At 42.7% G+C, this 23,004-nt stretch overlaps 1 protein-coding gene across 1 annotated transcript in view; it reads left to right on the plus strand.

Annotated features, from left to right (window-relative positions):
- Window positions 1-23,004, plus strand: part of PSMB7 (proteasome 20S subunit beta 7) — a 62,609-nt gene that overhangs the window by 13,021 nt on the left and 26,584 nt on the right. Inside the window, exon 6 of the mRNA XM_045373799.3 lies at window positions 17,923-17,981. Coding sequence (XP_045229734.1) covers window positions 17,923-17,981 — 59 coding nt within the window. The remainder of the gene's footprint in view (window positions 1-17,922; window positions 17,982-23,004) is intronic.

Here is a 23,004-nt window from a genome sequence, read left to right on the forward strand (position 1 = left end):
TGCGTGGGGAACCATTTGAGGGTAAATAGCAGGCACCACAACCCTTCACCTCTGAATCCTTCAAGATGTTTTCTTCTAGCACCTTGATAAAGTCATCAAATTTAAGAAGTTTGACATTGATACAAAGCAGCTTCATTTGTAAAATGGGAAAATTGGTTTCTCTTGCCTGTGAACTGTGGTAATTTGTGTCATGAGCATAAAGCTGAATTAGGAAAAGTTGTTGAAAGTGAGTAGGTAAACAGCTTTGTGTCTGCCCATTTCACTTCTGCCACCCCACTTTGTGCTTTTTCCTGGCCAACAGTGACCTCCTGTCTGTCCAAGTCTCGTTTGAGTTCCCGGTGATGGATCCACAGCTCTGAGTTTATAGGAGAATTCTATTTAGAAACCACTGACTCCACACAGACTGGTTTTGCTGCCCTAAAATACCAGACTAAGGAGAATGAGACATCAGTAACATGTGATTTTAATACCCAAGTAAATTGTTACTTTGAGGTCTTGTTTGTTCCTCCACTCATTTATCACCTTTTTGTTTTTTTTTGAGGCTGAGTCTCGCACTGTCACCCGGTCTGGTGTGCAGTGGTGCAATCTCTGCTTGCTTCAACCTCCACCTCCCGGATTCAGGTGATTCTCCTGCCTCAGCCTCCCCAGTAGCTGGGACTGTAGGCTTGCTGCAACCTCCACCTCCCAGGTTCAAGCGATTTTCCTGCCTCAGCCTCCCGAGTAGCTGGGACTGCAGGCGCATGCTACCATGCCCAGCTAATTTTTTTATTTGTAGTACAGGGGGGTTTCACTGTGTTGGCCAGGCTGATCTCAAACTCTTCACCTCATGATCTGCCCGCGTCTGTCTCCCAAAGTGCTGGAATTACAGGTGTGAGCCACCACGCCCGGCCTTATCAGCTCTTTAGTGAGTGCCTTCTGTGTAAAGGAACTGTAGCAGGCAGCACAGATAGAAGTGAATATCAGGGTCTTTGTCCTCAGATACCCAGTCTAATGGGGGAGACAGATGTACACACTGACAAGGGCAGGAGGGGACCCAAGGGAGAAAGGGTCACTTCCAAACTGGGGGAATTCAGGAAGAACTTCACTTGAGCCGAGTCTTAAAAGGAGGATTGGATCTTTTCATTCGTTTGTCAGATGTGTATTTAGCATCGTTAGTGCCAAGCACTTTGCTAGGAGCTGGGAAGATTAGTGGTCAACACATCACCTGCCTCAGAGCCTATAGTCTTGTGCTGGAGACAGGCATTAGACAGGTGAATTCACATGAAGCTAGAAGAATGCATTGTGGTAAGTGCCCCAGAGGAAAAGAACTTTCATTAGTGAGGATACTAGGAAGGAGTGTGTGGCTAGTGGGTGTTTGGGAAGTCCTTTCTGAGCAAGTGACATTCAAGCATTTTCTAATGAACGTGATTTATGAACATGACAGAACATTGAAGTGGGACAAAGAAGTATAAGAAAAGTCTCCTTCACATCCCTCCAGAGTAACCACTCTTAAGAATTGTTTGTATTTTTTCCAGAAAATGTGTTATGATATAGTTTCACGTATCTCCTTCTCTGTCAGGTAGTTACCCCTGTAAAAAAACACACACACAAATGAGCACATGCTATACATAATATTCTTCCCTTACTATTAACTTGTTTTGATGAAGTGTTTGCATCAGCTTATGTGGGCCTATAGAATTTCTGTAATAGCAAGCTGTACAGAATCGCATTATGTGGCTATACCATGCTTGCTGACCCATTCTTCTAATTAATATCTTGTTTTTCATATTTTGGTAACAAATGTGTCTTGTTCTACTTATATAAATACATACTTCATTTAGATACATTCTTAGCAGTGGAATTTCTGAATTAAGGTGTACACGTTTTGACCAGAATTCTCTGTTGTAAGCAGTTGAGTCACTGGATGATTTAAGGAAGAGAGGGATTTTTGAGAAAAGTATAGCAGGTGACTCACAACGTAGTTGGAAGGGCAAGAACTGGGTTTGGGGCCAAGAACAGTGTCTCAGTCTATGCCGCGGGCACAGCCGGTGCCGGACCCTGGCTGCTGCAGAACTGAGCCTTCCTCCCATCCCTTCCACCACCAGAGAGTTCCTCATGGGGAAGGTGGGTGCTTGTGATTGGTGAAGCTCAGATGGCAGTGGAATTCTCCGGACAGAGGCAGGAAATACAGCTGCTGGGCAGCCCAGAAAAGGGACGGTGCATTTTACCTTTTGAGAGCTATTGCCAAATTGCTGTCCAAAAAGCTGACACGAGTTTATACTCCCACTAGAGAATACAAGGACGCTTGTCTCCCACCACCTCACGGATGCTGAGTGTTTTTGCCAGTCTGATGGGTGAAAGTGGGAAGAAGGAACACTTAAACGCCTGAGGGATGAGTAGGAATGTGCTATGCACCCCTTACCCCGAGGGATAGACTCAGGCCTGTAGTGCACAAGGGCTCCGTGTGGTTAAGCACTGAAAGGCCAGAGTGTGCTGCATGGGGATGGCAGGAGCAGTGAGTAGAGGCGGGGCAAGGGACCCATGCAGTGGGTGCAGCAGAAACAAAGATGGAGAGGGTGGAAGAGGGATGGATGTTGCCTACTGTGGAGTGGAGGCAAGGCTGGAAAGCAGGCCCCGGGGGTCCAGATGCTGCAGGCGCAGGTGGAGCTGTTTTGATTTTGTCCTGGAGGTTTCCTGCTCGAAAGCCAGGGAATGAGAGGATTAGGTTCGCTTGTTAGAAGGAGCAGCTGACAGCTGTGGGGAGCATTGGCGTGAGAGGCCTGGGGCGGGGAGGGAGCTTGCATCCTGGCCAGAAATGTTGAGGATGAGGACTAATCCAGTGGTGGTGGCAGTAGGGATGGCCACTGTCATTACAGAGATCTCTCAGCAGCTCACCCTGGGCCACATTCTGGGTTTCTGTCATCATTCTCTCCTGGCCTTCCTCAGTGCCAGCTCCTCGCTGGCTCTTGGCTGCAGTCTTGCAGTCACTCCTTCATTTGGGGCCACCTCCCTTTTCAGTTGGGCTCTAGGCCGTTTTTCTCATCTCATTTCCTGTTCTTCCTTCCCTTGTGCCCTGGGCTTCTGTGGCAACAGCCCCCTCGTCCTCCTCTGAACAGAGCCCAACACCCGTTGCTGCCTCCTTTCACAAGCGCATTTTCTGCCTGGAGTAGCCCAGAAGCCATTCCCTCCTGGCTGCCCCTGGCAGAGTTAACAAGTCCCTCCCAGGAGTGAAGCAGGATCCCAGGACTCCTGCCTTGGCCCCACTTTGCTTCCCCTAGGCATTGTCTCTCCTGCTCCTGCACAATTCCAGACCTCTGAGAACAGCATCTGTGCCTTACTCTCAGGGTCTCACAGAGCCCTGTGCAACTCAGTGAATATTTGATGGTGAATTAATTTTCTGATTCTCCAGCTTGTTTGTGCTAAAGAATGTCTGAAACTTAGTGTCAGAAACCTTAGCTGCTATTCATTATTTGTGAACTAGCAGTTTACAGTACCCCTGGAATGCAGTTGGTTTAGATTGTGTTCCATTTGTGTGGTCCCAGTTTAAAGTGTTGTAAATGTGACATGTCCTTTTACTTTTTTTTTTTTTTTTTTTTGGTTAAAGCTTAGTATTATTTTAAATTTAAAGCATATTTATGGGAATGTCTCAGTGCCAGAGTACTGGGTGCTGGCACATTATTTTCAGTTAAAATTCAGTGTAAGGGATGCTACTATTGCTATTTTACTGACGAGAAACCTGCAACTTAGATTTAGCAACTTACCTAGTGTTACTCAGCCCCATAAGTGACCAAGCTGGGATTTGAACCCTTTTTTTCTATCTCCTGCAAGCCCCAGTACAACACAGCTGCTGTGATTTTATCATCCTACAGATGTGATTTCACTTAGCTATTAAGCCTTGCTTCTGAATACTAAAAATATACAAATTCCTGGTACTTGTTTTTGTATTTTTGACTGTTCTCTGCATGGGTTCTCTGTCCTGCATGTTGAAAACAGTGTTTACTGAAACAGCCTTATTGCAGCAAAGGAAATTAAACTCACTCTCTCTATATATGTATATATATCACCCCACAATTTTACGACCCAAAGACAGCGTGATTTTCACTTTTTGTTTCTTTCCAATCCAAGTCCACTGTGAAGAGGAGCACTTTACAGAGAATGTAAGATCACAGTTTTGTATTGGCCTGAGCTTTGTCTCTGTGGCTGTCTTAGTTTCTTTCAGCCATTGTTCCATGGTTGTAGCTGTGCAGGGCTAGCTTTCTTCCTAATCTAAGTTTGATTTTTGTTGTGGTTTTGTCTCTTCTATTTTCTTTTGCTTCCCGACACTTCTTTCACCCCTCCCCTCCCCCACTTCTTTCCCCTTTCCTTTTGAGGGAGTGAGGAGCTAGGTATTGAGAGAACTGAGAATTGCCAAAATTTGGCGGAGTTTTTTTTTTTTTTTTTTTTTTTTTTTGAGACGGAGACTCACTCTGTTGCCCAGGCTGGGGTTTAATGGCTCGATTTCGGCTCACTGCAACCTCTACCTCCTGGGTTCAAGCAGACTTGCCTCTGCCTCCCAAGTAGCTGGGATAATGGGCATGTGCCTGTAATTAGCCACACCCTGCTAATTTTTGTATTTTTAGTAGAGACAGGGTTTCACCATGTTGGCCAGGCTGGTCTCGAACTCCTGACCTCAAGTGATCCACCCGCCTCAGCCTCCCAGAGTGCTGGGATTATAGGCGTGAGCCACTGTGCCTGGCTGGATTTTGTTTTAATTCATGCTTATTATTTTGAGTGAGCTACAAACCAAACCTCACACTCCAGATAAAATAGAAGGTCCTCCTAAATGAAGTGCCTCCATGGAACATTAGCATTCACTGTGGAATCAAGGCTTTCTGTAATTGTAGCTTAAGTGAGAAAATGAATATTTCATCTGAATTCTCATGTTTTAGTTAGATTGTGAGTTTTTTTATTATGAAGAATAAAAGCAAAACTTTGTAATTAATCTTTTTTTTTTCTTTTTTTCTGAGCAATTTGACAGTAAGAGCTGGAAGCTATAAATTAACCGGAAGACAAGGGTGTCTAAATTTTGTCTACCCATGGGCCTGTATTGGCGACTAGCCAGGCGCCTGAAGGCTGCTCTTAATTTACACTGAATAGAAGACACCTGTCTTGTCTTGCGCATCTTTAACTTGCTGCCCAGCTCGATCTGCATTGAACGTGGGGTCCCGGAGCCTCCTGTCTGAGGACTGGCCTTCCTGAGAGTTTACTTGGGAGACTAATATATCAGACTGTTTGTGGTGTGGCCTCTGGACAGCTTCTGTCCTAAAACCTTTGTGAACATCACATTGACCGTAATGAGAGCAGCGTTCATCCAGCTACAGCACCTACACCTGTTGTGGGATGCCTTACTGATATAGTCTTTGCACCGTTGTGAGGTGGGTGCCATCATCCCTGTCTTAAAGATGAGGAAACTGAGGCTCAGAGAGGTTACTTGTACCACAAGTAAGGAAGTACGTGAGTGGGAATGGGAACCTCAGTCTCTGACTTTTTCCTGTTGGTACGTGGCATGTGGGTTATTCTCTGAAAAGAGAAAGGATCCCTATTGTTTCATTTACTTCTTTTTTAAGAGAGTAATTTGGAAGAGACTACTGGTGATCGATTCATTTGATTGTTAAAAGCTAGGCAAGATTTTTTGACTTTATTAAGAAAGGGAAAGCATTTTAGTTATGTTTTTATAGACATAATGTGGGTTCTTTTAATTCTCAGATTAATTAGCTTATTCTTTGAACTTGCCAGCTTTTCTTTATTAGGCAAGCTGAAGTAGTGTCAGAAGAAGCTTGGGGACCATCTTTTGCTATTAGCTTGGCAGTGTTCCTTGTAGCAGCATTGGCAAGGTATATAAAATTTTTGTTTTTGCCTGCTTATCCACATAGAGAATTAACATGAATAAAATTTCAAGCATGACATTCCTGAAAATGAGGTCCTTGGACAATTTAGGAATGCTAACTTAAGGAATAAACATTGGTATGCACCATTAGGGAAGACTTGGGGTCACTGCCAGGGCCATCCAGGTAAAATTCTCCAGATAAACTGGTTATACAGTTTCCTAATTACTGGAATGCACCTACTAAGTCCCAGTTTACAGGGCCCCCAAGCAGTGAGGAAGATGTGGGACAGAGTAGTAAGCATGCTGGATGTCTCACCTTGTGGGCAGAAGAATCTTACAATTAAGTGAGAACTTAGGAACATGGATAGGGAGTTAAGATTTGCCATTGTTACGCTAAAGTACATCCTTTTCTGTATTTTTACACTAAAGTACAAGCTTTTCTGTATTTCTATACTAAAGCACAACCTTTTCTGTATTTTTATACTCAAGTACAATCTTTGTATAGATCCTTTGATATCTCCACATGACTTGATTTTGAAAGTTATCCTGCACTGGATCAAATTAGTGCACTTTAAGATGGCAAATGTTTCTTCTGTATTCGTTTTCAATTCTTAAATTGGATGCAAATTTAGCAGCATGTTTACTTCATAAAAACCTCAGAGGGCATATATATGAACTTCACAGCCGTGTGTTGCTGGAAATTCTTCTGCCTGCTCTGGGGTCAGCCATGTGGTTGACTGTGTATAAGAGGCTTTAGAATCATGTGTCTCCATCGGAACTGGATTGCCTCTGTGCTTAGGTCTAGGAGACGCTATTCCAGCAGGAGCTTTGTCCACACAGCCAGTGACTGCCTGGAGCAGGCTTTTCTCTAAACTCCTGAATGAAGTAGCACTTAGGATTCTAGAAAAAGAGGTGGAAGCCCTTGCTTTGGTCCTAGCTCTGCTTGACCAGAGCCTAGTCACCTAACCTCTGCAACTTCATAACCCCTATTTCTAAAATGAAGCTACTTTTTTTGACTTGGGAAAGTCCCAGGGTTATTGGGATGCTGAAAGGTCACGTTTTATGTGCACATGCTCTGTAAATCACTGCTTTTTATGTGGATATGTTGCTTTTGGCGATTTTTTGAGGCAGTGTGGCTGAGTGAAAACTGGTTTTTGAAGTCAAATAAGGTTCAGATATTTTTTAAAGATATTAACTTAATTATTTGTTTTTATTTTTTAGGGGCAGGGTCTTGCTCTGTCTCCAGGCTGAAGTGCAGTGGTGTGATTATAGCTCACTGTACCCTCAAACTCCTGAGCTCAAGTGGCCCTCCCACCTCAGCCTCCCAAGTAGTTGGGACTTTGGGCGTACCACCACTGAATTTTTTTTTTTTTTTTCTTTATTTTTTTTGGTAGAGACTGGGTCTCACTGTGTTTTTCAGGCTGGTCTGGAACTTCTGGTCTCAAGTGATCCTCCTGCCTTGGCCTCCCAGAGTGCTGGGATTATAGGCGTGAGCCACTGTCCTTAGCCTGGGTTCAGGTCTTAAGTCCAACATTCATTTAGCTGTTTGACTATGAACATTGATTTCTTCTGTAATGCTTACTTCATGTGTGAGCATGAAGTGAGATACCAAACATAAGTCTTTTGTATGTAGCATGTTTTAGTGCCAATACATGTTTCTGTGTGTAGCTCTCTGTGTCAAGATTTCTCTGGCACTTCCTGCTTTAATATAAGATGCATTTTAGAAGATTTAAAATGTGCAGTGAATGGATTTTATATCTTAAAATTATGTTGCAATGGAGTGCCAAGAATAAAACAACTGGGAACCAAAAGCCCGTGAAAGTTGAATGAATGCATCTTGTTTCCTGGTTGCTGCAAAGGTGGTACTAAGCCAATAGATGGTGCCATGATATCAGGAAATGAGAAAATATTTACTTCTAAAATTCATCATATTGTTACAGGGAATGTAATATAGTCAGCCCTTGCCAGTTCTTAATCTATTCTAATTAGATTGGATTTTGTTCTTGATTCTGTGTAAAAAAATATTAAACGCCTTTTATAGACAAAATGGTGGGATATTGAATTAATGTATGGGTGCTCTTCCTCCTTTTTTCCCTGCTCTGACATTTTACCACAAAGTCTCCTGATTTGAATTGTCCTTAGCCTACAACCAAGTAAAGCCCTTGCCAGAGCACTTTTCAGAACAGTTAAAGGAAATGCTAACAGTTTAAAGTTCTTTGCTTTAAACCCCACCGAGAGAGAGTGAGGTTAACTAGCTCATCTTTATCTGCTCTTGTTTCAGAATTAGACCAGAGTGCCCCTGCTAAAGGAAAATGCCTTTATATGCTTATGACCTAGTGCTTGATGCCTTTTACTTCCTCATTGGTCAGACTACGTGGAAAGTCATCTTAGGCATCAGAAGGCTTTTCACTGTGTAGTTCATAGAACGAGGGATTTGCTGTTAACCAGATCTGGGTTCATGTACCCGTGCTGCCATTTCTGGCTGCATGACTTTGGGTAGCCTCCTTCCTTTCTGTGAATTTTAGCTTCTTCCATCCATACAATGAAAATAATACCGTCTAGTCCATCAGTTAAAGTGGAATGCCCTGAAATTTGGGAAGTTACTTTGAAATATGGAGCTGAGTAAAGGGTGCCTTTAAGAGACTTGCCAGCTCCCTCTGCCCTGCACTCCTACGGCAGGAGGCAGAGTGTATGCCTTGCACTCAGCTTTGGTTTCCCAGTGGGGCCTCATGGTGCAGGGGACTGATTAAGATGGGCGCATTTTTGGGTAATTTTCATCCTCCATTTTGTCCTGTGAAAGGGTAGGTGACACCTGTGTTTTAGGGAAAAAATGTTCTCGCTCCATATCTTGTGACATTTCATTAAAATGCATTAATGAAATAAAACTTTTCACATTTTAGGCCCTGATGCCCTGATTGTTAGTCTTTTCTGAAGAATAAGTGTTTATAACCTGTCAGTTCAATGAGATGTTGCAGTTGCAATTATAAGAAAAATCCCTGTTCCCTTCAAGTGGTGTTTTAAATTATTAGGGTGAAATTTAACTCCTCTTTGACTACATTACATTTAGAAAAGGAACTCCATTTTTTGAGGAATTAGTTTTTGAGTGAAATTGTTGAATGCCTTACAAATATTTTTAGCATATTAAATGGAATACTTTTTTTTCAATTCACTGGGAATAAAAGGTAGACTTTGACATTAAGGTACATTTACTGATGAAAAGGAAGCATTCTTCCCCCTCATGAGGGGTTTAAATGTAATACTCAGTGCTTACTCAGGAGTGAAAACATCAAATTAAATTGTTTATGCTGACAAAGGACAAATCTGGATTTCAGCAAGCGATGCAAGATTGTCTGATTGCTTGGCTTGCCTCGCCAGGAGCTTTTGGCCAAGACTTATAATGAAATGCATGCATACAATTAAACCATTTAAAGCCGGCGTGTGCTCTACCGAGCAGTGAGAGGTGCTCCACTGCTCTCTAGTGGCTGGACGTGGTCCCCCGGTGCCCAGCTTGTTTTATATTCATCAATCAGCTCTGCACACATTGGCATTGTCGGCCTCCAGAGCAAGCACCAGTACCAGGAGACGAGGCCTTGGAGGCAGGAATGGAGTGAAAAATGATCCCAGTCTGTGGGTATGTGGAAAGCACCAAATTTTACCCAGAATGAGTGGCCAGTTGACTAACAATGAGCAAGTGTGAGTAAGCGTTCTGTCAGGGAGAGCTGACACTGATAGATTAGAAAGTTCTGTGTGTGACTCTTATCACCGCATACATCTTACACCTTGGCAGGCCACGGTGGCAAACAGGTCCTTGGCTGCTTAAAATGGACCGCTCTTTAGCAGAAGGAGCAGCTTTTTTTCCTGAGAAGATCTGGTTAAATTGATTTGGGGAAAAGTGGTAGAAATCCATTTCCTGCTGCCTCTCATGACTTCATGACTTTGAGAAAGAAATTCTGAAGACCTCTGTTTCCATGAAAGCTGCCAACCCTGGGACTCGCTGAGAGTGATTGTATAAAATAGCTGCCTGGGGGGCCAGGATCTTGTCGGAGAGGAATTTCATCAGCCAGCTTTTCTTGAGCTTTTAGTGTCCCCAGCATTTTGCTTTACACGCGCCATCTTGTGCAACCCTCAGAGCCACTCTTTGAGGAAGGCGCCTCCTGTCTTGTGCCCCTTGTTCAGGGAAGGAACCTAGTTCGGTAGGGCTGCTGTGCCCCATGGTTTCCGGTCGCAGCATTCACGTTGTGCTTAATGCAGTTGCTTGTGCCTCCTGGAGCAACTTTGGCAGCTTTGCAGAGCTCAGAGTGATGTACACAGCTAGGGAGCACCAGGGCTGGGCCACCTCTTGTGCCTCTTGGTGTTCCCAGAGCCTGCCGCTGCTGTGTGGGCACCTGGGAATGGGTTGTTTGAAGAAAGAGTGGGAAGTTGCCCTTCTGAAGGGTGCATGAGCTTGATAACCCATGCTTCAGAACAGGACTTAGGTTTAAAGCTTGGCCCCGCTTCCCGTCGACTCTTGCCATGGGCAAACTATTTGGAACCAGTTGAGTCTCAATTTCCTTGTCTGTAAAAGGGGCAAATACTCCCAGTACTTGAGTTCAGGGTCCAGGACCTAAGACCCTCAATAAATATTTTCCCCTTCCCCAGTTTGAGAGTTAGTGAGCATCTTATTAGAAAAAGCAAATTTCTACCTTTCAGGTCCTTCCTAGCTTTTGACTTAGAAGCAGCAGGTTTTAGGAAATTATTTCAGTCTTACTGTTTCTTTAGCATATCTAATAACATAGATTATAGAATTGCTAAGTTTGTTGAGTATTTTAGTGAACTCTGACATAGAAAAATAACACATTTTTAAATGTGTAGAACAAGTAAAAGCAATATCTAGATTGTAAAATTTCAGATTTCATCCTGAATTGGATTGTTCTCTCAGAAAAAGTTAGTTTCAAAGTGAATTACTAATCCTGCTAAGCTAAGATCGAAACACTTTCAGAGGTTTTAGAAAATGGAGACTAATTTCAGTTTTTTTTTTTTTGAATGAGACTATTTTAAAATAAATGCTGTTATAACAGATACTTGAGTGGCATTGCTAAACAGTGAATGGCATATGTTTAATCATTTAAAATATTTAACTAAATTCCAATCTCATTTGAATTTCCAAGCAAAACAACACAAATTAACTATATCCAGATGTGTGTGGTAATCGAGCTGAAATCTAAAGAAAAAGCAAGTTTGAAAGCATGCTTTTTTGGGGTGGGGAGCTAAGAAAAGATAGCTCCATCTCCCAGGCTTACTTGCTAATCTTGATTTCAAGCATTTGGCTTTGCTATTTAAGAGGCAAACGTGGTGGAATGGAAAGAACATCGCACACTTTAAATTCAGAAAGATCTGGCTTCAGAATCCCAGATTTGCTTATCACTGGCTGTGTGATCTGGGCACGTTCCTTATCTCTGAGCTTTATTCTCCTTTTGTAAGTGGGACTGCTACTACTTGCCATGCCTGAAGAGCAAACAAAACTGATGTGACTCTGCTGTGAAAGTTCTTAAGTACTGTGTGCATCTGTTGTAGTTTGTTCAGTGCTGTGTTTGCCACAGAGTACACTTCTGGATAAGTGGGGTCTAGCCCCATGCTGAAATGCTCAGAGGACTTCATTATTAAGATGATTGTACCTCTAAGACAGTCCTAAGGAAGCCCTCTTAAGGACGGTGAGAAGGAGAGATTGGGGTATTTGTTTGTGATGATTGATTGCTGCTGTTCTTTGGGTCTGTTGACTCATGCATGGATTGACCTTTAGGCCCTTGTATACAAATTTAAGAAATAAGCTGCCTGCTGCTGCTGTTATACAGAAAGACTATGACAGCTAGCAGAGTCTTGGTCTTTAGCTTGGTTTTTCCATCCCCTCACAATGTTAGATTTTCTCCAATTTTTTATACCTTAAAAAATTACTATTAATGTATGCACTTTGAAGAAAAATTAAAAAATACAAGTAAACAAAAAGAAAATAAGCTTAATATTTTGATTTATGTGCTTCCAGGTTTGTATAATATATAGTGCATAAGTGTATCTGTTAAGTTTGCTTTGGAACATGTTTTCCCCCACTAAATATTATAGCATGGATAGCTTCCCATTGCCAAAAAAATGTATTTCTACTTTGTCATGTTTAATGTCTGTGTGTATAGTATTTTATTGTTGATTTTCCCTGGCTCCTGGTTGTTGAACCTTTACATTTACTTCCAGGTATTTTTTTTTTCCCCTTTAATCTAAACAGTGATCTTTTAAGATACGTGACTTGGGTACTTGTCCATGTGTTTCTTTAGAATAAGTTCCTAAGAGACTTGCTGGTTTGGTGGGTATGTGTAGCTGTGTGATTTCCAGTTGATGTTTCTACATTGCCCATTAGAATAGTTCTATCCATTTCTGCTGCTCCAAGTGTGTCAGAGTACCCATTTGATCACACCTTTGTCAGCACTGTTATTCTTTTTAATCTTTGCTAATTTAAAAGGCAAAAAGTAGTTATTTTACTTCAATTCGTATTTCTTTGATTGCTAGTGAACTTGATCAGTGTTGCTTAATGTGTATTGGCCTCTGCCTTTTCTCTTTTGTAAACTACTGTCTTCTCCGTTGGAGTCTTGATGTATTTATCTGTGAGCTCTTTTTAGTTATTAATGTTGTGCATGTTGCATGTATTTTTCTGAGTTTCAGGGTTTTCATTTTACAGTCTTAGAGGAGCTAGTAATTTTGTTTATAAGCCAGTGGGCCTGCTGTTATAAGATGTTTCATTTTAACAGACTGGCTGGAGGTGTGGTCCTTGTGGAAATGGTGCTTGGGACCCCTTCTCCCGGGGCTCAGCAGATGCAGGCGACAAGAGGGTGGGACCCCTTCTCCCGGGGCCTAGCAGATGCAGGTGACCCAGAGTGTTGTCTCGAGGGTCTGTGGGTGAGTCTGGCCCTAACACAACTGGGAAACAGGCCGGGTGCTCTTTCCAGGACTCCACAGGGCATTGGTTGCAGAGGAGCTCTTTGAATGAGGACCTAGCTGGAGCAGCTGTGGAGTGTGTGCAGTGGATGGGGGAGGGCCCTGCAGGTGAAAGGGAAGGAGACATTTGTCCTTCCTGCCTCCCTGTCTCTCCACAGCCCAGCTCCTTGGTGGGTTGGGGTGGCGAGTGTTGAGCAGGGTATCTAGGTGGGCTCAGGGGAGGGCAGTTGATGCAGGAGGTCAGTCTGAGGGGACTAGGTAGCCATCATAGTGTCCTTACTTATAGTCACCTCTCTAAGTGCTGGTCACTGAATTGCACCTTGTTTTTCTGTTTCAAAGAGCTTTGTTCTGGAAGCAATACTGGGTACTCAGTAACCGTGGGTGTGCTGAAAAGGCAGGCTTGGTGAAGGTTGCTAGGGAGCAGCTTCATGGAAACTACTGATGAGACTGGGAGTGTCAGTAGTGTTAATATAATGCAGAAATCCAGGAAGGGCCGTTCACTCCTGTGATATCACAGTGGTTTGGACTGGACTAGGACGTACAATAGGACTTGGTTTTGCGGTTTTAAAGCCCTTTTTCCTTTTAGAAAGTTGAACTGGCTTTACACTTGAGTTTGTCTTATATTCAACCTAGTATGGTAAACTAGGCAATAAACATTGCTTTACACCTTATCAAGGCATTTACTGCTATCCTCACGCCTTCAGGGGCAGCTCAGAGTTTTTTCCGGCTCCCTCATTTGGACAGTTGGCCTCACCTTTTTGTGCAGCTTACTTCAATAAGCGTCTCTCCTAATGCTGCCATGTGTCAGAGACTGTTGGGGATGAGGGCTGTGGATATGAAAGGATGGACAAGTTGCAGAGATGAGAGTGGTAAACCCTGTGGCTGGGGGGTGACCAAGGAAGGGTTCTAGGAAGAAGTGTTCTCTCAGCTGGAGTTTGAAGGGTGACTGGGAGTTCTGTGGACTCTCGGGGCAAACGGACTGCCATGTGCAGTGTGAGATAGGCTTGAACTGGCATGGGCATTTAGGAAATCATGGGCAGTGTGGTGTTGGTGGAGTATCAGGGGTGTGTATGGGGGATGGGAGGGAGCAGAAGGAGGTAGAAACCTGGTCATGGAAGGTCTTGCATGTCCTCTCTCAACTGTATTGTGGTATATAGGACTTTCTGTATGAGAGCGCGACATAGGGTCACAGCTGAGACAGGAATCCTGCCCCTGTGCTTGTTTCCTGTAGTCCTAGACAAGGAGCTTTCTCACGTTAGTGGGTTGCTATGAGGATGATGAAATGACCTAAAATAGACTGCATGGCACCTGGCGGGTGCTCAGCAGAAGGCCCTTGTTCTTCTCTTTGGCTTCCTTCTCCTCCCAACTGGAGTAAGTTCTCTGAGGCCTCACTCTTGCATGTCCTCTCTGACGTGCCTTTCCTTCTCTGGCATACTCGAGTGTGCCGCAGAGACCCAGTGTTGGCCACACTGTCCCCTGGCTTTTCTGTGTATCTGCTCTTTAATGGGAAATCAGACAGCTCTGATGTCTAAGATGTCTCTGCTTTTGGAATAAAAACTCAGAGCAAATGATCCTTCAGAAGATTTTCACCTTGGTTTTGTTTATGAAGAGGGTGCCAGCTTAGGTAGTTGATGCTGAAATAACAGTGTCTCAGGGCGTTGTTAGTGGTTTATGGGGAAAGAGGATATAATATTTTAACATTTTACAGGTCACATAGTGGCTGTAATAGAATGGCATTTGACTGGTGATTTATTGTATATGGTTTTGGATGTTGGACCAGTATCTAGGAAACTTGAATGAAGTTATCTTTAAAGAATACTGGTCTTAGTTTACCATCTTTTTTTTTTTTTTTTTAAATGGCCAACTTCTTGTTCCTTGTGTCCCCCACTGCATTGCCTTGAAATTATGTTCTCTTGTCACTTCAGGCAATTGCAGTTGTATTTTAAATTCTCACCCCAGTTTTCTAAATGGCAGACACACATTCAGAGGTACCTACAAACCTGTTGACAGGTTTTCTATCTCCAAACACTTCTGTGTGTTTCTGAAAAGGGGGGCGCCAAAGTCCTCCTTTCCTGAAAAGCTCGGAGCAGGAGCTAATTTGCAAGTGATTTGGAAATTATTTTTAATGTTGAATTTCCCTTTCAAGTTTATTTTGGGGCCCACTTGTCTTTGATTTCATGGGAAGCAGAATCAGGTTGGGAAGCTCCTGCTTTTGAGAAAACTTCTCGAGAGTGTGTCTGTGTGTGCCTGCACGTGTGTGTGTATATATATATTTTTTTGAGGTACAAAAAGGGGAAGTCAGAAATACAGTGTAGTAAAAGTCCCAAGTCCTATGTTTACTTGTCTTACACCTTTCAGCTCTAAAAAAAACATAACAAAATTGCCTGTCTGATAATGTAGAGAGCCTCCCCACACTGGAGAGAGACTCTTTTGTTCCAAGAGTCTGTGGGTTTAGTGTGTGATTTCCACTTATAGAAATTTTGTCTGTAGTATTGTTTCTAGGCAGGAAAAAGGTTTTTTGTTTTGTTTTGTTTTGTTTTTGAGACAAAGTCTCACTCTGTCACCCAGGCTGGAGTGCAGTGGCGTCACCTGGGCTCACTGCAAGCTCCGCCTCCTGGGTTCACGCCATTCTCCTTCCTCAGCTTCCCACGTAGCTGGGACTACAGGCGCCGCCACCACGCCCGGCTAATTTTTTGTATTTTTAGTAGAGATGGGGTTTCACTGTGCTAAGCAGGATGGTCTCCATCTCCTGACCTCGTGATCCGCCCGCCTCGGCCTCCCAAAGTGCTGGGATTACGGGTGTGAGCCACCGCGCCCAGCCAGGATTTAAAGAAATAATTATTTGGGGAGGGAAGTATTTTTCATTTCTTAAATTATTGAGTGAAGGTGAGCAGAAGGAAATATATGTGCCTAGGATAAAGAATAGAGGCAAAAAAAAAAGAAAAAAAATTTACTGTGAAACTGCCAAAGAAAGGAATGGCCCCGGAGGAAAAAACAGCTAGTGATTTTTAAGGAAAAATGCCTTTAAGGTAAGCTTGTTTTTCTCTTTTAACAATTCATTACAGTTTTCCACAAGTTGTTAGCTCCTAGCTAAATACCTGCCTTCTCCTTGTCCTTTTTTAAATGTTTATTTCGGACCTCTGGTTGATCACCCTTGGGCTCTTCGTGGAGATACTCCTGGACTTCTTGGAAGAGGCCAGCCTGCTCACAAATGCTCTGCAGGATTGGTTTATATCTAGAAGTGTTTTTTGCTGAGATTCTTCATTTGCAGTTGCCTCGTTCATTCATGGCAGCTGTCTTTCGCTTTCCACACAAAACCAGCTTGCTTTTACTAGTAAGTCTGAGACTGGCTCTCACCTGGGCCTGAAAACAGCAACTTAGGTTGCTTTTCCCCGTGACCCCTGAATCTCAGAGTAAACGTGTGACTCACAGAACGTTGGTGGAGTTTGACCCTGTTTCCACATCTTCAAGGACATGTTTACTTTGAAATTCAGAGGTTTGTTTTGCTGAATTTGCTCTCGCCTATGTGCTAGTTTTATCCGAGTGTACTAGTTTTATATCTGTTTAATTTCTGTCTCCTTTTCAGAGGGCTTTTAATGTCCCTTTAGATCGCCATTTTAGTTTTTTTTTAAAAGGAGAAAAAATTGTGAGGGGGGGAAAATGGGGTTGCCTTTTGCTCCCAAAGCCTAAATGAATAGTCATTGCTTGTAATGCTGGTCTACACTTGACGCTTCCTACTGCTTTAGATGTGATGTATCCGGTACTGTGAAGGTAATGATCCTCAACCGCAGCAATATTCCCTAACAGGAGTATCTGTCATATTCATCGGGATTACCATGTTCATTGATTTGTGTCTGTAAATCTGCTGTTTCTACCCTTTAAATTTGATCTATAATTGGACCTCCTTAAATGGTTCAGATAAGGTAGTCTGTATTTTCTCAACGCGGCGTTGCTGTCAGCTTCTCCTTTTTCATTATACATTCAGCAGACTTGATAAAATCAGCAGGACACCTCATTTGAAACTGTTTAATCGCTGCCTTTTTCTTTTGCTAAACCATTGAGGTGGTCAAGCGATGTACACAAATCATTTTAAATAGAAAATATGGTTTTCTCTGTGACCTAGCTAAATAGATAGTGTTATGCAAAACAAGTTAAAAAGTAATAAATGCCAAAAAAATCTTCTAATTGGAGTAAAAAATTGTGGGCAACTCTATCCTCTCTCCAAAAGTGGAGTATACTGAAATATTGCCAGGACCTGTAAAGACAAGATGATGATTTTCTAAGGATTCTCTGGTTTTTGAACAAAGCAAATTTAAATTTTCAAGGAGTGCTGAGCTGCCTTTTGCGTCCATTCAAAGGGAGCCCACACTTATTCGTAATGCCTTTACATCCTACTTTTGTAGGGATAAATTTGCTATCTGTTAATGTCTATGCAGCATAACCTTTCAGCCATTTGCTATTGTGATAATAAATTTTTGTTTCTTTGTCATTTTGTCTATTCAGCTGTTACTCTTCAAAGTACAAACTAAAAATAATAGCTCCAAATAAATGCCACATAATAAAGTGTTTTACAGTTGTAGCTGGAATAACCTGGTGGCTGCTGCTCGCAGTTCTATTACCATTGCTGGTGCGGTAGTTTCTTCCCTGCGTGTCAAGGTGACTCTACCAGGGCCAGCTCATTAAAACAATCTTTTCTTTCGAACTGGCTTGCTATTTAGCGCTATACCCAGCAGCCTGCCAAGGCACAATATGGGGCACTAGACTCACAACATAGAACATGGGAGATTATGTGGCAGTCACTGTTTGAAAAAAATCCAAATTCTCCATAACCTCATTTTCATGCTTCAGCATTTTATTGTGAATAATTTACAGTTAAACCTGTCAGTGGTGGAAGTAGGACCAGTTGCAGATTTACCTTAGATAGTGGTAAGTGTGACTCCGGGCTTTTGAAGAGCACTGTTTTCACCTGGTTTATGTGGCCCTGTGGAATTAATATTTACACTGCACTTGAATGAGACACCGGGCATGTTTTGCTGTTTTTGTTGCCCCTAGGTAAACTTGAGATGGAGAAGCTGGTATATCATAAAATACACTAAAAGTGCACCTTTTTCTTACAGGTTCTGGCTCCTTGGCAGCAATGGCTGTATTTGAAGATAAGTTTAGGCCAGACATGGAGGTATGTAAGTCCCTGCAGTTTTATTCTCTTTCAGAGATTTTTCTGGTTTTGTCTTGAACATTTACAAATTGATTGTTGATTCCTCCCGAGCTTGTACGGCACTGTTGTTAGTTGGAATGTTCTTTGGCACAGATGGTCTCTTTGCCGAAGAGACGAGCTTCCTTTTGTAGTGGCCCAGCTGTGCCCTTCCTTGGGCTTGAGGCACCAGCGCTATCCAGCTTTTTGCTCTGGGCTTTGGGCTGTCTAGGAATCTTCTGGACTGTAAAGGCAGCGACAACGTGGAATGTTTTCTTGTGCACCAAGCTTTCTGTGTCACGATATCTCAAAATGACAGGTTTTTCTGTTCTTACTAAGAATAGAAAAAACGGTGTATGTCTTTGCATGTTACAGAGACATAACCTGAAAATGGAGGCAGTTTTAAAAATCCCTATAGGTGATTCTGCATCTGGCAGAAGATGGGGACAAGACCATGCATGTGGTGGAATCATCTCAGAGTGTAGTGATCTGGTGTCTCAGATACATGTATGAGAGATTCTTTTATTGTATTTTCTTTGGTGGTGGGGGAAGGTGGTATCTTCTGAATGACACTCCACTTAAGTCTACTTTAATGATAGATTGTCCCCACCCCCCACATCTTCAGGACAAATACACAGCTCTTCCATGGTCACTGTCACAGGAATGTTGGATATGCCTGGATCCATCATGGTACCACGTTATTCCTCCACGGCACTACATCCTTGCCGCTAAACCAGCATTCGGCACATAAGCTTTTTTGATGGTTATTAATTTTTTGATGGGGAGTATCAACTTCTTTTTAACAATTAATAGGTAGTTTATGAGTGGTTTACCCTATTTCTTAGTATATAGGTTTCTGCCATTTCTGACTTTGCAGTATTGTTTAGGGGCCAGAGGGTGTCTCTGGGAATTGCTTTTTGACAGTGCCTTATGTCCAGTCATCTTTGGAAAAGACTGCATATTAAAAATACTTTGTTCTTCCGTCATCTCATTGTCATTGGAGCACCAAGTGTCGTTGGAACTCTGAAGCTCTCTCTGCCCTTTAGGTTCGGACCAAGTGCTGTCAAAGCCAGAGAAAATAGGATTAAAGATACTGATCAGCCAGGACAGACAGGGGTTTTCTGCAGGAAGCTGCGACACCTCCCCTCGGTACATGGGGGCAGCTCAAATAAGTGACTTGGTCACTCTGTCAGATTCCTTCCCTTCTCGGATGCTGCAGGAATTAAAACATAGTGTATAGAATGTAGGGGTTTTATACTAAAAATGATGGTGTCTTGTTCCAATTAAGAATAGTAAACAAGTCCAAGTATAGACTATAAATGAGATTAGGATTCTGTTCTCATTTCTCAATGTGAACAGTTGTTCCCATATCAGCATTATTTTCTGTTTGGCCTTCTTAAATACAGAGAAAAAATAGGATATATTAATACTAGGTCACTTGAAAAAGAAAAGAAAAAAGTTCCCCAGTCTTCTAACTACAGGAGAGGAGTTCCTAAGGTTCTACACATCCATTAGAATTCACAGAGGTACAGGGAGGCAGACTCGGAGTTTTGTTAAGAAAATCACCTCAGTAATGCCAAATCCTTCTTTAAAACACATTAATCTTTTCAAATCTTCCTGAAAGCTTTGATTGGACTTGTGTATTTTTTTTTTTTTTTTTTTGAGACAGAGTCTCGCTGTGTCGCCCAGGCTGGAGTGCAGTGGCCGGATCTCAGCTCACTGCAAGCTCCGCCTCCCGGGTTTTTACGCCATTCTCCTGCCTCAGCCTCCCGAGTAGCCGGGACTACAGGCGCCCGCCACCTCGCCCGGCTAGTTTTTTTTCATATTTTTTAGTAGAGACGGGGTTTCACCGTGTTAGCCAGGATGGTCTCGAACTCCTGACCTCGTGATCCGCCCGTCTCGGCCTCCCAAAGTGCTGGGATTACAGGCTTGAGCCACCGCGCCCGGCCGGACTTGTGTATGTTAAATAAAAATGAGAATTGCAGGAAAAGTTGAGAGTATGAGGTACATTAGAAGTGACTTAATTTTACCTTATTTAGAGTTTGGATTTGAAATGGTTCAAAGGCTGTGAATTTAATATTTGATGTGATTTTGGGAAGTAAAGGGGAATGTCAGCATCCCTTAAATAAAATTGATACTATCAATCTGAAGAATGTTTCTTAGATCAGTTGCGTCCATAACTGGGAGCACTTGGTTCTGCATTAGCTGTGAGACCTTGAAACAGGTTGGCCATATTCTTATTTCACATTGATTATTTAAATGGACAGTTTTAGGTGACTGGTTTTTATTCACTTGTTATTGAAACCACATGCACACTGACAATCAGTGAAAATCACTTTATTTATTTGAGACAGTCTCGGCCGGGCGCAACAGCTCATGCCTGCAATCCCAACACTTTGAGAGGCCGAGGTATGGGGATCACTTGAGGCCAGGAGTTCGAGACCAGCCTGACCAACATGATGAAACCTGTCTCTACTAAAAATATGAAAATTAGCCAGGCGTGGTAGCAGGCGCCTGTAATCCCAGCTACTTGGGAGGCTGAGGAAGGAGAATCACTTGAACCTGGGAGGCGGAGGTTGCAGAAAGCTGAGATCATACCACTGCACTCCAGCCTGGGTAACAGAGCCAGACTCTGTCTCAAAAAAAAAGAGGGAGAGACAGAGTCTCACTCTTGTCACCCAGGCTGGAGTGCAGTGGCATGATCTCGGCTCACTGTAACCTCTGCCTCCTGGGTTCAAGCAATTCTTGTAGAGACTGGGTTTCATCATGCTGCCCAGGTGGGTCTGGAACTCCTGAGCTCAAGCAGTCTGCCTACCTTGGCCTCCCAAAGTGCTGGAATTACAGGTGTCAGCCACCATGCCCGGCCGAAAATCACTTTATTAAGGTGAAGATGGTACCTTCTTCTTTAGTGGTTGAGTTTGAAAGTAAACAGAAGGCACATAATAGAATAACAGCTGTCAGCAGATAATTGTTTAAAGATCTCAAGAGATGTTAGTAGTTAGTAGGAAACATTTATTGCAAAGACCAAGCCACTAACTGTGCTGACCACAGTGTTTGCTTTTGGTGAATATTAAATGAAGGCCGAGACTGCCTAGCAAAGTTGAGAGGACACCATTTTAGATTCAGCCAAGGTAACTGTCATTTCTGGTTCTGCGTTTGTATAGAACTCATAACAAAGACATTTTGGTTTAAAATTTCCAAACTTTTACTTTTCCTTCTTTCCAGGGAGACTTACTTTCTGTGTCCAGAAGCCCAGGATAACTTTTCTTGCCTAATTAGAGACCACAGAATTGGGTGACTAAGCCTGCTGTTTCCTTTCAGTGTGGAAAGGCTTCTGGATGTGTCTCAGACAGAAAGCCAGGAGAACAGCACTGCTGCCTTTCACACCTAGAATGGGTTGCCAGGACAGTAACTGCCACTCACTCACAGAGAATTGCGTTGCAAAGGGGCAGTTTTAGGCTGTTGTAATAACAAATTTTTTAACCAACAGTAATTTTTAGGCCAGACTTATGAAACAAACTCTTGGCTTTATTGTTAAAACAAATAACAAAATAGAGGAAGCCCAAAGTCTTTCTGTTTCCTGATCTACAAACCTGTACTTTGGATAGTGCTGGGCCTTTGGACTATAATATTTATGGAATACAAGTTCCTCCCACCTTAAAAACCTTTCTTGCATTCTCGTCATCTCTAGCTGCACTGTCCAGTGCTAACCTCAGGTGGTTATTGAGCGTTTGAAATGTCAATTGAGAGGGTCTGTAAGTGGAAAACACACACCAGGTTTCAGAGACTTAATGCAGGAAGCTTTTAAAACATCTCAATAACTTTTATACTGATTATATGTTAAATGGTACTGTTTTAAGTATATTGGCTAAATAAACATATTAATAAAATGTCATCTAATTCTACTTTTTAAACTGTAGCTATTAGAACATTTATTGGGCAGGACCAGCCTATCACTGTATTTTGAACTTGTCATTTACACATTACATTTAAGGTTTCTGCCATATCCAGGTGCCACCTGCTCTATTAACTTTTTTGAAAATTTAAATTAACTCTAATAAATTAAGGTATATTTTACATATAATAAAGTGCACAGATCTTTTTTTTTTTTTTGAGACGGAGTCTCACTCTATCACCCAGGCTGGAGTGCAGTGGCGCCATCTTGGCTTACTGCAAACTCTGCCTCCTGGTTTCACGCCATTCTCCTGCCTCAACCTCCCCAGTAGCTGGGACTACAGGTGCCTGCCACCACGCCCAGCTAATTTTTTATATTTTTTAGTAGAGACTGGGTTTCACCTTGTTAGCCAGGATGGTCTCGATCTCCTGACCTCGTGATCCGCCCGCCTCAGCCTCTCAAAGTGCTGGGATTACAGGCGTTGAGTAAAGCGCACAGATCTTGAGTGTATATCGTTCAGTGGGTTTTGGCACTCAAATGAAGACAGAGAACATTTCTTTAACCCTGAGGGCCCCTTTTCAGTCAGTTCCATTCTCCATCTTTCCCACAACCACTTTGATTCACCTTTTTAACTTAAATTTATTTTTAAAATACAGTTTATATCTGAAATCCTGGATTTGATGTACTGGTTCTACTTTTCTTTTTCTTTTTTGAGACAGGATCTTGCTCTGTTGCCCAGGCTGGAGTGCAGTGGCATGACCAGGGCTCACTGCACTCTCAACTTCCCAGCCTCAAGTGATCTTCTCACCTCTGCCTCCCAAGTAGCTGGGACTATAGTTGTGTACCACAACGCTTGGCTAATTTTTTTGAATTTTAGTAGAGATGAGGTCTCACTGTGTTGCCCAGGATGGTCTCAGACTCCTGAGTTCAGATGAACCACCATGGCCAGCCTGTATTTTTCTTCAGGACACATGAAAGTGGGTACATACTATTAATAGAAATAAAAATGATTCATATATCACCATCACGTGTAAGCCCAGGGATTAAATTTTGGGGGAACATAGGTTCCCTTTGGTTATTCTTGTCTGCTCACTGTTCTTTGAATATAGTGTG

Source organism: Macaca fascicularis, chromosome 15 (genome assembly GCF_037993035.2).
Source record: "Macaca fascicularis isolate 582-1 chromosome 15, T2T-MFA8v1.1".
In the NCBI taxonomy this organism is placed as follows: Eukaryota; Metazoa; Chordata; class Mammalia; order Primates; family Cercopithecidae; genus Macaca; species Macaca fascicularis.